At 55.4% G+C, this 12,312-nt stretch overlaps 1 protein-coding gene across 1 annotated transcript; it reads right to left on the reverse strand.

Annotated features, from left to right (window-relative positions):
* Positions 1-1,112: 1,112 nt before the first annotated feature.
* Positions 1,113-2,019, reverse strand: KRP23_10375 (uncharacterized protein; the record flags this gene model as incomplete). The annotated part of the gene is made up of 4 exons (XM_067880817.1): positions 1,113-1,166; positions 1,243-1,443; positions 1,814-1,945; positions 2,002-2,019. The coding sequence occupies 4 exons, from the start codon at positions 2,017-2,019 to the stop codon at positions 1,113-1,115; spliced, it is 405 nt and encodes a 134-aa protein (XP_067742207.1).
* Between the last annotated feature and the right edge of the window lie 10,293 nt (positions 2,020-12,312).

Consider the following 12,312-nt stretch of genomic DNA (forward strand, 5'->3'; position numbering starts at 1 on the left):
CGATCATGTGGCGGCTTTGACGCGAGCGGCACGCGACACTCGCTTCGTCGAGAGCAACATCTCGTCCAACGTGAATATACTGACCGCCAGTAATCTTCAGCAAGTTTAGTAGTGGCCGGATGCGAGCTGCGGCATCTTTCTCTAGCGTGTTTGGAGTAGCATTAAAGCTCAGGCACCGACGGAGCAGCTTGAACCGATGCAGGGACATGATAGCGTCGAGCGATGTGGAAACGCCACCAAAAATAAGATCTTCGGCTTGAACACCCCAGTAATTTGCGTACTCGCCCTTGTCGTTCATTGCCATGAAAAACAAAATGCCCAGAAACACCATCAGCTCGTCGAGCGTGAACGGATTTATCATCCGGATGTTGTTCGCCACAGCGTACTTGTTCGTCTCATGCAAAACTTGGCGCCAAAAGTAGAGGGGGGTGTAGGCGAAGAAACTTGAGCTGGCAGAATGTTCGAACAAGTGCATGAACTCAGGACGCAAGTAGGTATTCGTCGATCCGTCGCTGTGCTGATACAGGTACGAAGGCACTGCAACTTCACCGACGGAACGAATCGCATGCTTCGAACGGCTTCAACTTCTGCGAGGCAGGTTGGAAGCAATTCCGTAGGCTCGAAAACCTCGAACACCTCTTCTTCTTCGCAATCCGAGTCGTCCTCCTCGAAGTTGATGTCCTCCGTCGGATCAGGCCGAACCAGTATTCGCCAACCCGGGTTCTTCACTCGTGTTAACGCAATGTAGTTCTTGATCCCAAGCTGCACAATGCTAACACTGATGTGCTCTACTGAGCTCTTGAATTGGCTGTCCAGCCAACGAATCTGAAAAAGAGAAGCGTGTTTTCCCTTCTTGACTTGGCGGTAGACTCGGCCAATAATGTAGGCAGTACCGCTAGGCCGATAGACCTTCGCTTTCATCCATCGTTCCTTGTCCGGCGAGAACGCGACCAGCTTGCTCACGTACACGTCCTGCAGCATGATGGGTGGTGTTCGTGTTGGCGTCGTTGTAGCACCCGTTACTCCACTGGTTGTTGTTCGCCCAGACTGTGGTAATTCGGGAATCGCGACTCCATCAGTTGGAACTCGGTCGCCGCGGCTAGCAGCAGCGCTCACAACGACTGCTCCAGCCGTGTCACCATTATCACCGCCACGCGCACCAGCTCCTGCAAAACCAGCAACACACCATTAGCTTATCTATTTTTGCTTGCACTCTGAGATCCAGCACCGCATTTCTAGTACCTGTGGCTCGAGCTGCACGCTGAGCAGCCCGTTCACCGCGCCCCCCACGCGCGCCACGTTCACCACGCGCGCCGCTTCCACCACGTGCGCCACGTCCTCCACGTGCGCCACGTCCTCCACGCGCACCACGTTCACCACGCGCACCACGTCCACCACGCTCGTTCTCAATAGGCACAGCGACACCTTCCTGGTCGGCAGCACCTTCAGCGTCCACCATGACGTCGTCGGTCATGTCAACGATGCTGCCGGCAACTCCTGCATCAACACCAAACCCATAGTTAGCCACGGCACGCGCTCATTCCTCACGCTGCCTTTTGTTACAAGTCGCATCTGCTGGGCTGGCGACGCTTGCAGCCGGACGAACCGTACCTTCTCGTCGTCTACCTACGTGCAGGCCACTACTGCTTGGTCGTGAGCGACCACCGCCGCTGTACTGACGCTTTCCATGACTTCATCGCTGACATAATTCTCTGCATTACCAATGCGCCCACCGTTAGTCAAACCACCAACAAACACAACGTTAGTCGCGCCACTCGTTGTTGTAGCCCAACTTCCCAAGACGCAACCGCACCTGCAGCGCTTGAGGCTTCCTGATCGGCGTCGCCATGCCTAGATCCTTGCCGGCGACGTTCGGCAGTGACTGCCTGTCCAGCAGCTCTGCCAGCGACGTCGCCACTGTCTTCTCCACGTTGAGCTCCAACGCCTACACCACAAACAAGTGCAACGTTAGCCATACAGCTACCTAGCCACTTGCCATACCGCTGCATGCACAGACATAACGTCTTGCCTGTGTCTTGAACAGCTGCAGTTGCTGCGGCGTCACGGTTGCGCACCTCCTCGACATACCTCAGCACGGCCAGCTCGCCGAGAAGGAAATCAGCACCCTCTACACCCCCCAGGCCGAATGTACTTGTAACGCGAGTCAAGACCCTTGCTGGACGGTTTCTTGGACGTCCATCCTGCTTTCTTCAGCGCGGCCCACGCGCCCTTGAACACTGCAACACCTCCGAGACTTCTGGCGGACTCCGCCGGTGCTGTATCGACACCAGATCCCGCGCGGCGGCGCTTGCTGGCGCCTACAGGACCGGTACACTTGCGCTTCTGCCCGGGCAGCGCTTCCGCCATATACGGCTCCTTTTAGAAATGAGAGAAGGAATCAGCTGGAAGGCTGATACGTGTCGTGTGTTTGTGGTCAATATAAAGGTTTCTAAATACAGATATTGGATGAGTCTTTATTCTTTATACACATACAAACGTACAAGCTATTAAGTCTGACAGTAGGGACCAAGCTTTGGGCGCCATGATTTGGCGCGAAAAGCGTTTCGTACGCAATCCCCCTTTTGGAATACAGTGTGCAAGATATATGCACCAGAGCATTGCGTCGAAGATACTACGTAGTATACCTTAACGGAGTCATACGAACACGAAAATATATGCACCCATTGAGTGACCCGCACATTCATTGCTCTACATTGCCGGGAATACAAACATACTGGCTGTGTAGCTGTACCTGAAGCGATTAGCTGTGAGAATGCTGGCGACAAAACGAGCCAGATACAGAGCTATAGCCAACTAGTCACGTCCGGTAGAGAGTGGTGCGATATATACGCGCCAATGGCGCGCGTGAAACCGAAGTGCACCAAAGGCGCACGCGAAAGCCGAAGCCGAGCATCATCCTCCAGCCATCGTTGGCGCGTCATCACCCAGAAAACGGTCGACGAGGCGAATATCTTCGTAAGTTTCGTTGTTATCTTTCCGTGGTGGAACGCTGTACCATTCCATTTTGACCAATTCCAGTAGTAGAGGGCTGTTTCAGCTGGATCACACCAAATAATTCACTTATTAGCCAATCAAAATGCAATCTAAAAGGGCGCATTTTGCGCCCTTTTAGGTTGGACATCATCAGTGCCGACTGCATCGTGTTTGATTTGCACACACGCCCCGTCTCTATCGACAACTAAAAGGGCGAATTTTGCGCCCTTTGAGTTTAATTGACTTGACGTTGTATAGTATAGTTCGTTGTGTCTATAGCAGCTCCTCGCGAAAGGGTTAAAAAAAAATCTCGGATATAATGTAACGGGGTTACCTGAAGAGTGCCCGTCACTCTTCCGAGTTGGGTACATGGTGTACCCAACATCACTGACACGTGGTGGTGGCTCACAGCCACCCATACATAAAACATATAGGATAAACTATAGTTGACTTAGGAATTGTATTGCAAGACGATCTCTAGGTAACTAATTATAAACATATCAGTCTATAAACTACGTTGTCTAAGTCAACCGTTCCCCAAGACCGGGAACTAGTGAACCGCCGTTCACTTGGAGTTTGTATACTCCTAACACTTCCTCAAGCGCAAGGTGCTGTGTGACTCCCGTCACACTTGGTAGCACTTGTAGTCAATCCTCGCCTACGCGGGTAGGATTGGACTACCTGAATCCTCTGTGGTCTCAAGCATTGAGCCACGATGGATCGCAGTGAGTTTCCTCACTTGAACGACTCGCAGTTCGAGTCCGTTCGGAAGATGGCGGGCATCTTCGGGATGGATACCCTCCAGAGCTTGGCGGCAGCAACACCTGCCGAGCGGCTCGAGCGCGTAAGCGCTTTCGACACGTACGAGCAAGGGCTAATCGCCCATGTACGTGGGAGCCTACAGGCCCCTGTGGCTGAACGGAAACCAGTTCAGCCCAAGTCTTTGAGGCTGAAGGTTAACCTCTACGAAGGAAAAGAAGGGGGAAACCTTCACTTCTGGGTCCGAGAGGTCGAGCTCGCTATGGACACGGCTCTCGTCTCGGACGAGCGACCCCGCGTCGCTTTTGCTCTCTCCCACCTAAGTGGTCGAGCAAAGAGCTGGGCGTACACGCGCGAAGCGACAACGCCTGGATGCTTTGCATCCTGGGCTCAGCTGTGTGAGCAGCTTCGAGCCGCCTTCCTCCCGGCGAACTATGAGTACCGCCAGCGCTCACGCTTCCTTGCGTGCAAGCAAGGGAGACGTGAGCTGTATGAGTACATCCAGAAGATGCGGGAGCTTACCGCATCTCTGGTGGGAAACCCACTCCATAAACACGGTGTTCATGGACGGCCTACGAGTAGGCCCAGCGCGCACGCAGCTGTTTCGGGTGCAAGCAAGCACCCTGGAAGAAGCGATTCAAATTGCTCTTCAGGAGGAGTACAGCCATCGACAGGCTCGCACTCCTGCCACTGCGTGGCTTGGGGGCTCCACTCAGGGCGGGCCCCAAAGTAGGGGCCCCTTCAACGGTCCTGTGCCGATGGACCTGAGCCTTGCCGAACAGCACGACATGCGCTGTTTCGGCTGTGGCAAACTGGAGCACATGAAACGTGCGTGTCCCGCGGGAGGAACAACCCGGCGGTTTCCTCCCAAGCCCTTTGGTCCTAGGGGTCGCTGGCAAAAGCCACGACCCCGTGGCCAGGGGAACGCAGGGAACCAGTAGGGGCGGGGAGCCCTACTGGGGAAAATCTAAGTCTTCATGAGTGGTGCGCACCATGAAGGCTTAGCCCCTGAGAGTCTCTGTACTCTCGAAGCGGAGAAGGGCAGAGGAGGGCTGCTTGTAGTACATACAAATGTACGGGGATACGATCATCCCATGAGAATCTTGATCGATTCTGGGGCGTCAAAGAACGTTGCACGCCGCCGGACGGTCGCTCGCAAGAGCGACCAGTTCACCGATGCTTTACGAGAAAGCAAAGGGAACGGGCATGTCCTAGTCAGACTGGCTGACGGGACTGTAGTGGAGGTGCCCAAGGTCTTTATGGACCTGTCCGTCAAGTTTGAGGACTTAATTCCACTGAACGATTCCTCGTTCTTGATATGGACAAGTACGACTTGATCCTGGGCATGCCATGGCTTGAGAAGCATGAGCCCTGGATAGACTGGCGCGGCAAAGCCATCGGGGCTAGACGGCCTGTTGCTACTGACAGAGCATTGGTGAGTCATGTTCCCACCTCTGTCAGCAGCCGGGCCTACCACCGGAGCCGAGTCAGAAACGACTCCGAAGAATTAGTTGCGGCAGGAGCCGCAACAGGTGTCATGACACCGTCCACGGCGGGCAATGGCCCGCCACAGGCAATGCCGGTGGACAGGACTTCGAGTCCAGCGAGGGGAACTGCAATGCCAGCAGTACCCACCGCTCCTGACTATGGCAACGTACGGCCTTCGGCCTTGTCGACGCTGGGGGAAGTCAACTCCCCAAGGGAGGCGAGCCCACGTGAGACCAAGGAAGTCCAGACCGTGGCCAGGGTCGAGGTTGCTGGGAGCACCTCTAGTGTGGGTAACAATGTACCACACGGAGTCGATGGAACTCCCGACTCCACCCTTGAGTCACCACCGGCTGTGGGTAACAAAGGACCACGCCGTGGTGGGCATCGACGACGTCATCGCCGCCGTAAGCCGAGTCTGTTTGTAGCGGGGCTACACATTCGGTTCACCTCCTACCTTAGTGCAACATGCACTAAGGCATACATTCAGGTGACCACCACAGGGTGGTCCACATTCATAGCAAAAGGCATATGACTGGTAGAAAGTAACACCTTTCTACCAATGAGAGTCATTCAATAGATAGGGGTTCTGCCAGCCATCCAATGGCAGAACCTCTCATTAGAAATATCAGTTTTAGGAGGAAACCCCATTTACAATCAATACAGTTCTCATTTACCACCAAAGCTTCCGTTTGGTTCATTTATCTAGGTTTAAGTATACTTGTGGATACAAGTATACTGAACTTAAGTAAATTACTCCTACGCTTCCTCCTACACGTGCGCACACGTGCAAGCTTAAGTAGTGGGTCTAACCAGACCCATTACACCTGGTAGCACTTTGTAGTCCGTCCAACGACCGACTAACACGTTCGTATGGAATACGAACGCGGGGCTGAGAACCTGCCCTCGGACAGTAGCATGTCCGTGGGTAGCCCAAACACGTCTGCAACGCATGTTGCGCGTGCAGACTGCCCCCACCTGTCGGAACCAGAGTGGGAGGCCCTCCAACGACTGTCAACAGTCATGGGGGAAGCGGCGGTAGCAACGATGTTGCGAACGCTATCACCGACGGAGCAACACGGTGTTGCTCTGGGTTTCATCGTGAAGGAACAGCGTGAAACCGCTGCTCGAACTTCGGTGTCGCCATCGGCCACACCGCGCGTGGAGTCATTGAAACTCCACGTAAGCAGCTACGTTGGAAGAGAGGGCGAACCTCTCCTCCGTTGGCTTGTCGAGGTCGACACTGCCATTGCGGCTCGACGTATCGTCGACCCGTTGTCGAAGGTTGCGTTCGCCATGTCATGTCTTGGCGGACGAGCAAGGAGTTGGGCGTACGGACGCCGACTCACAGATCCTACGTGCTTTAGCACGTACGAAGAGTTCAAGGAGGAGCTCAAACTAGCGTTTGAGCCCCCGCAGAACGAGTTCCGATCGAGGGCGGAGTTCCTCGATCTGCAACAGGGCAAGCATGACGTGCATGCTTACGCCCAAAGAGCACGGTACTTGGTCTCGAACATCGTGACCAACCCGATTGACGAGGCGACAAAGGTCGTCACGTTCATGAAGGGCCTTAGAGATGGGCCTGTGAAGACCTATCTCTTCCGAGAGTATCCAAATACTCTCGAAGCTGCAATTGCGCTTGCAATGCAAGAAGAGTTTAGCCTGCGGCAGGCTAAACTGCATGTGAACGCCCCACGGCTAATGCCACGACCGGTGGCAAGACCGTCGGGAGGTCCCGAACCAATGGACCTCTCGAGTGCGACCGCTGCTGGGGACCAGCAGCGTCGTGGATCAACGAATGTGCGTTGTTTCCGCTGCGGAAACATAGGTCACTACGCCCGCGAGTGAACAGCACCTGTGCACGCGGCGAGGAGCCGTCGTGGCGATACTGGGTATCGTCACGGGCAATCAAAAAACTAAAGGGACCAGCAGGCGCGGGGCGCCCTGCTGGTGATGCGATCGAGCGTGTCGACATCGGACACGCTGCAATGAAGATCGCTGCCCCCAGTGAGAGTTAATCTCACTGCAAGAAGCAAGATGACAAGCCGAACCTTGTCATCCTGAAGGTAAGCTCGAAGAGAGAGAAGTCTCTTCGTGCTCTAGTGGACTGTGGTGCGTCGAACAACTTTGTTCGACTGCAGAGCCTTCCAAGGCTTGACTTCGAGGAAGTAGAAACACCTCGAAGTCTATTGGAAGTGAGGCTAGCAACGGGTGTCGTTGTTAGAATCGAGAAGCGTATCGTACGCGTACGCTTCTCTTACCAAGAGAAGGAGTTCGTCGACGAGCTTATCGTCCTGGAACTGGACGATAAGTTCGATATGGTGTTGGGCATGCCGTGGCTTGCACGGCATGATCCGGTGATCGACTGGATGAAGCGCACGATCGTGCGCTTCGGGAGCAGCAGCAGCGCGACAGAGAGCGATGGCCCTGTCGGCGCAGCACATGCACCACGTGGTGCATGCGGCCCTCCACTAGAGACAGCGCGGAATGCGGCTGTCTCCGGTCACCCCAAGCGAACGCCAACGACTGCGAGAGTCGTTGGGAGAAGATGTGAACCGAATCAGCAGGGCCTGGTTCAATCCGATTCGAGAGGGTCTCGAAGCGTCCGGGGCGACGCGGTAGTGTCGACAGGTAATGTCGACACACAATTGGTCGAAAGACACTCCGCCGTTAGGCGTCGAGGTAAAGAAGGCGCGTCGGCTCTGGGAGCCGACGCTGCAAGCAGTGCGGACGGTTGCAAACGTCCCGCACCGGAAATGCTTGCGAGCTCGCGTGCAGCCGGGCTGCACGAAGAAGCGATGCGCGATCAAGCCGGGCTTGAACGCGTGCGCCCGCGGGTAAAACCCGCCGGCGAATACAAGGAACAACTGTCCACGGCCGGGCCTGGACAAGAAGAAACTCGCGGAGCCGGGCTCCGCACGAGAAGTGAACGGCGCAAGCGAGAAAAGCTGCGCAAGTCTCGGTCAGGGACCGAGACGCTACAAGCAGTGTCTGCCGGGCAGACACAGGAGTTGGAGACGACCGTCGAGACATTGAGTGTCTTGACGCGTACAAGTATTGGTCTCCAATACAAGAAGATGAGACTGGATAATCCTCCGACGTTAGCGTCGGAGTTGATGTCGCTCCCAGTCACAAGCTGGAAGCGTTTCGCTCGCGAACTGCACGATGGACGCATCGAGCAGATCTGCATTCTCTCGGACGTCGAGAGGATGACGTGTGAAGCAGAAGAGCTGAATCAGCTCATCTCTGAGGGCGCGGACGCCCTCAGCGCGAAGTCGAAGAAGGAACGCTTCGACGAGCAAGGCTGGGACTCGCTCAAGGCGAGCCCCTTTTACAAGGTCTTGCGTGAGTACAAGGATGTACTCCCGGACGACATTCCTGCGGAGTTACCGCAGGACAAGGGTGTTCAGCACGAGATTGATCTCGTGCCGGGAACGAAGTACTGCGTCACGCGACAGTGGCCACTGCCGCGTGAGCAAGTCAAGGCAATCGACGACTTCTTTGAAAGTCGTCGCAATGCAGGACAAGTGCGGGAATCGAAGTCCCCGCACAGCGCGCCTACGTTCTGTGTGAAGAAACCACAGGGCGGGTGGCGCATCGTTCATGCGTACAACAAGCTGAACGATGCGACGGTACCGGCACAGACGCCGATACCTCGAAAAGATGTGATCATCGATTCGATGACCTCGAGTACTATCTTCAGTACTCTGGATCTGAGAGACGGGTTCTATCAGATCCTCATGCGTGAGAGTGATATCCCTCTCACGGCGGTAAGCACTCCGAGCGGCATGCTCTGGGAGTGGCTCGTGATGCCGCAGGGGCTGAAGAACGCCCCAGCGACGTTCAACAGGTGCGTCACGCACTTGTTGCGCTCGGTGCGCGACTTCGCACCGAGCTATTTCGACGACGTGTTCATTCACAGCCGGGCTGTGAATGGGAAATCGGATGTGGAGATGCATACAGAGCATCTCCGCAAGTTGCTTGAGCTCATGCGAAAGCACAAGCTCTACGCGAACCTGAAGAAGTGTATCTTCGGGGCGACCGAGATACCTGTCTCGTGGGGAAGAACGGCGTACGCCCTGACCCAGGAAAGGTCAGAGTGATCAATGAATGGCCTACGCCTTCAAACGTAAAGGAACTGCGGCAGTTCCTTGGACTCGCCACGTACTTGTGCAAGTACGTGAGCAACTACGCGGGCAAGATTCGCCCGCTGTCGCAGCTCTTAAAGAAAGAGGCTGCATGGGAATGGACTGCTGATTGTCAGCAGGCCTTCGAAGCAGTCAAGCAGGGCTTGACTGAGGCGCCGATCTTGGCGGTGGCCGACCAAGATCGCCCATTCCACGTTGTGTGCGATGCATCCGATTTCGCGATCGGATGCGCACTGATGCAACTCGATCACGAAGGTCGTGATCGTGTGGTTTACTACCAATCGCGTCAGCTGAAGCCAGCTGAGCGCAATTACCCGGTACATGACAAGGAACTCCTTGCCATGAAGTATGCACTCGCAAAGTTTCGAGTGTATCTACTTGGGAGTAGACCATTCGTGGTCTACACCGACCACGCATCGTTGCGTACGGCGATCAAGTCGCCGCACATATCACAAAGAATGGCACGGTGGCTGTCATTCTTTGCTGAATACAACTTCCAGGTTGAGTACAAACCTGGAAGGTTGAATGTCGTGGCCGACGCGCTTTCGCGTCGACCAGATTATGCGGTGCACGAGGCCGACGCCAACGCAGTTGGCGTCGTCAGGACGACTACACCCTCGTCGTCCCTGCTGGACGAAGTGAAGGCCGCATACGCACATGATGCGGATGCGAAACAATTGGTGGAGTACTTCTCCACACCTTTTGACAAGTCTCGTCAGAAGCTGGCCAAACACCTTCGTGCCCGTGTACACCGTTATCGTGTACACAATGGTCTGCTGCTTTACAGCGCAGTCGACGACAACGCAGATCGCATTGTCGTGCCGGATGATCATGAGCTGAAGCTCAAGATCACGTATGAGTACCACGATGCCCCGACATCGGGACATCATGGCCGTGAGAAGACATATTTGCTTCTCACGCGTGACTTCTATTGGAGTCACCAGTACAAGTGGGTACGCAAGTACGTTCGTGCTTGCGAGGTATGCCAGCGCGTGAAGCCTGCGCCCAACTCGCAGGCTCCGCTTCAATCACTACCGACTCCGTCGGAGTGCTGGCAGTCCATTTCAATGGACTTTGTTTTTGGTCTTCCGCAAGACAACAAGCGGAGGACTGGTATTGTGGTCTTTGTTGACCGCTTCAGCAAGATGGTGCATCTTGCTGCAGTACCAGCCGAGGTGACAGCCAAACAGACGGCATGTCTGTTTGTCGACATGGTGTTTAGACACCATGGTATGCCACTCGACATCGTGTCGGATCGGGATCCGCGCTTTACAGCGCGATTCTGGCAAGAAGTGTTTACACTTCTTGGGACGCAGTTGTCCATGTCGACTGCGGATCATCCGCAGACCGACGGACAAACAGAGCGTGTCAACCGCGTGCTGGTTGACACCATGAAGAGCTACGCGCACTCGTTCCATCAATGGAGCGACTGCTTGCCGATGGCGGAGTTCGCCATCAACAACTCGGTGCATGTCTCGACAGGACACACACCGTTCTACGTGAATGCCATGAGGCACCCACGCGTACCGAGCGTACTCGGTGCGGTAGCTCCTTCCTTAAGTGGGGGAGGGTATCCGGTTAATTCGAAACAACCGGATAAGCACGCTGATACAAGCAATGTATCAACTGTGACGACTCGCGCACGTACTGCGCGCAGTCATGGCGACGACAAGACAGTGTCTACGACGGGCGTAGACACTTTAAACGACAACGAACATCACGCGCAGGCCGGGCCTGCTGCGAACAAGGAGCACGAACTGAACCAGGGGTTCAGCTCGGATGCAATGGACTTTGTCCAGCGTCGACAAGCCGTAATTCGGTTTGTCCAAGATGCAATAGCAGCTTCTGTCGATCGACAGAAGCTGAATGCCGATAACATCGGCAGGGGAAACACAAATGAATTCAAAGTTGGTTCATTAGTTCTGTTAGCTACGCAGAACCTAGCTAAACATGCAGTTTCCGATTTCGGAGCAAGCAAGCTTGCTCCGCGCTTCATTGGGCCATTCACCGTGTTGGCGAAGCATGGCAACGCGTACACACTGGACATACCGTCCAGCATGCGCCTGCACCCAACGTTTTACGTTGGGCGACTGAAGCCGTACGTGCAGCACGAGTCACCTACGTCTGGTGACTCGCCAAAGCGCTCTCGAGCGCAGCGACGCGCTTCGAGACGCCAGAGAGCCTCGTCCCGACCTCGACCTTTACGTTCGAGGTCGTCTGCGCAACCTCCGCGAGCTGAGCCTTTAACAAGCTCAGCTCCTGACGCAGAGCAGCGAACTGCGACGCTTGGAGACGCTCAACAGCCTCCAAGCGAGACTCAACGTTTGGTTGACCAAACCCGGGGCGTCTTCCCGCCCCCCCCCCCCCCACCCACCCCCGTTGCGAGACGCACGCGGGGCAACTCGCTGGATCGTCCAGCGAATTGTTGGTCATCGGAACCAGACCCAAGGTCCGGTTCATTTTCGTATTCGTTGGAGAGGATTTCCTCCCCAACACGATACGTGGGAATCACGGAATGTCCTGATGGAGGACATTCCGGAAATGGTGACGGCGTACGAAGGCCGCCACCGCCACCTCCGCCGAAGGGCGTAAAACTTGGGCGAGCGCTGTAGTCGCCTACAGCACTCGGATAAGTGGTGCGATTATCCGCAGCACTAGAAGACGCCTGCGCCTGAAAACTGGCGCGCAGGGTCTTGAGGTCGTCAGGTACACACATGGACGTGTACCCGTTGACGTCCCGCTCGGTGATGCGTACTGCTCCGGGGTAGCAGTACTCACAAGCAGTGTCATAAGGCACTGCGCAAGGAAGTCCAATACCGACTGCACCATGGTGCAGTCGTTCAAGTTTACCACGCTTCGAGAATTTCTCGTAGCGCTCCCGCGCCTGGCTAATCCGGCCACGATAGCCAGCGGGGTTCTTGTTGAA

This window comes from Phytophthora ramorum, assembly GCF_020800215.1.
Source record: "Phytophthora ramorum isolate Pr-102 chromosome Unknown Phyram_PR-102_s0009, whole genome shotgun sequence".
In the NCBI taxonomy this organism is placed as follows: Eukaryota; Oomycota; class Peronosporomycetes; order Peronosporales; family Peronosporaceae; genus Phytophthora; species Phytophthora ramorum.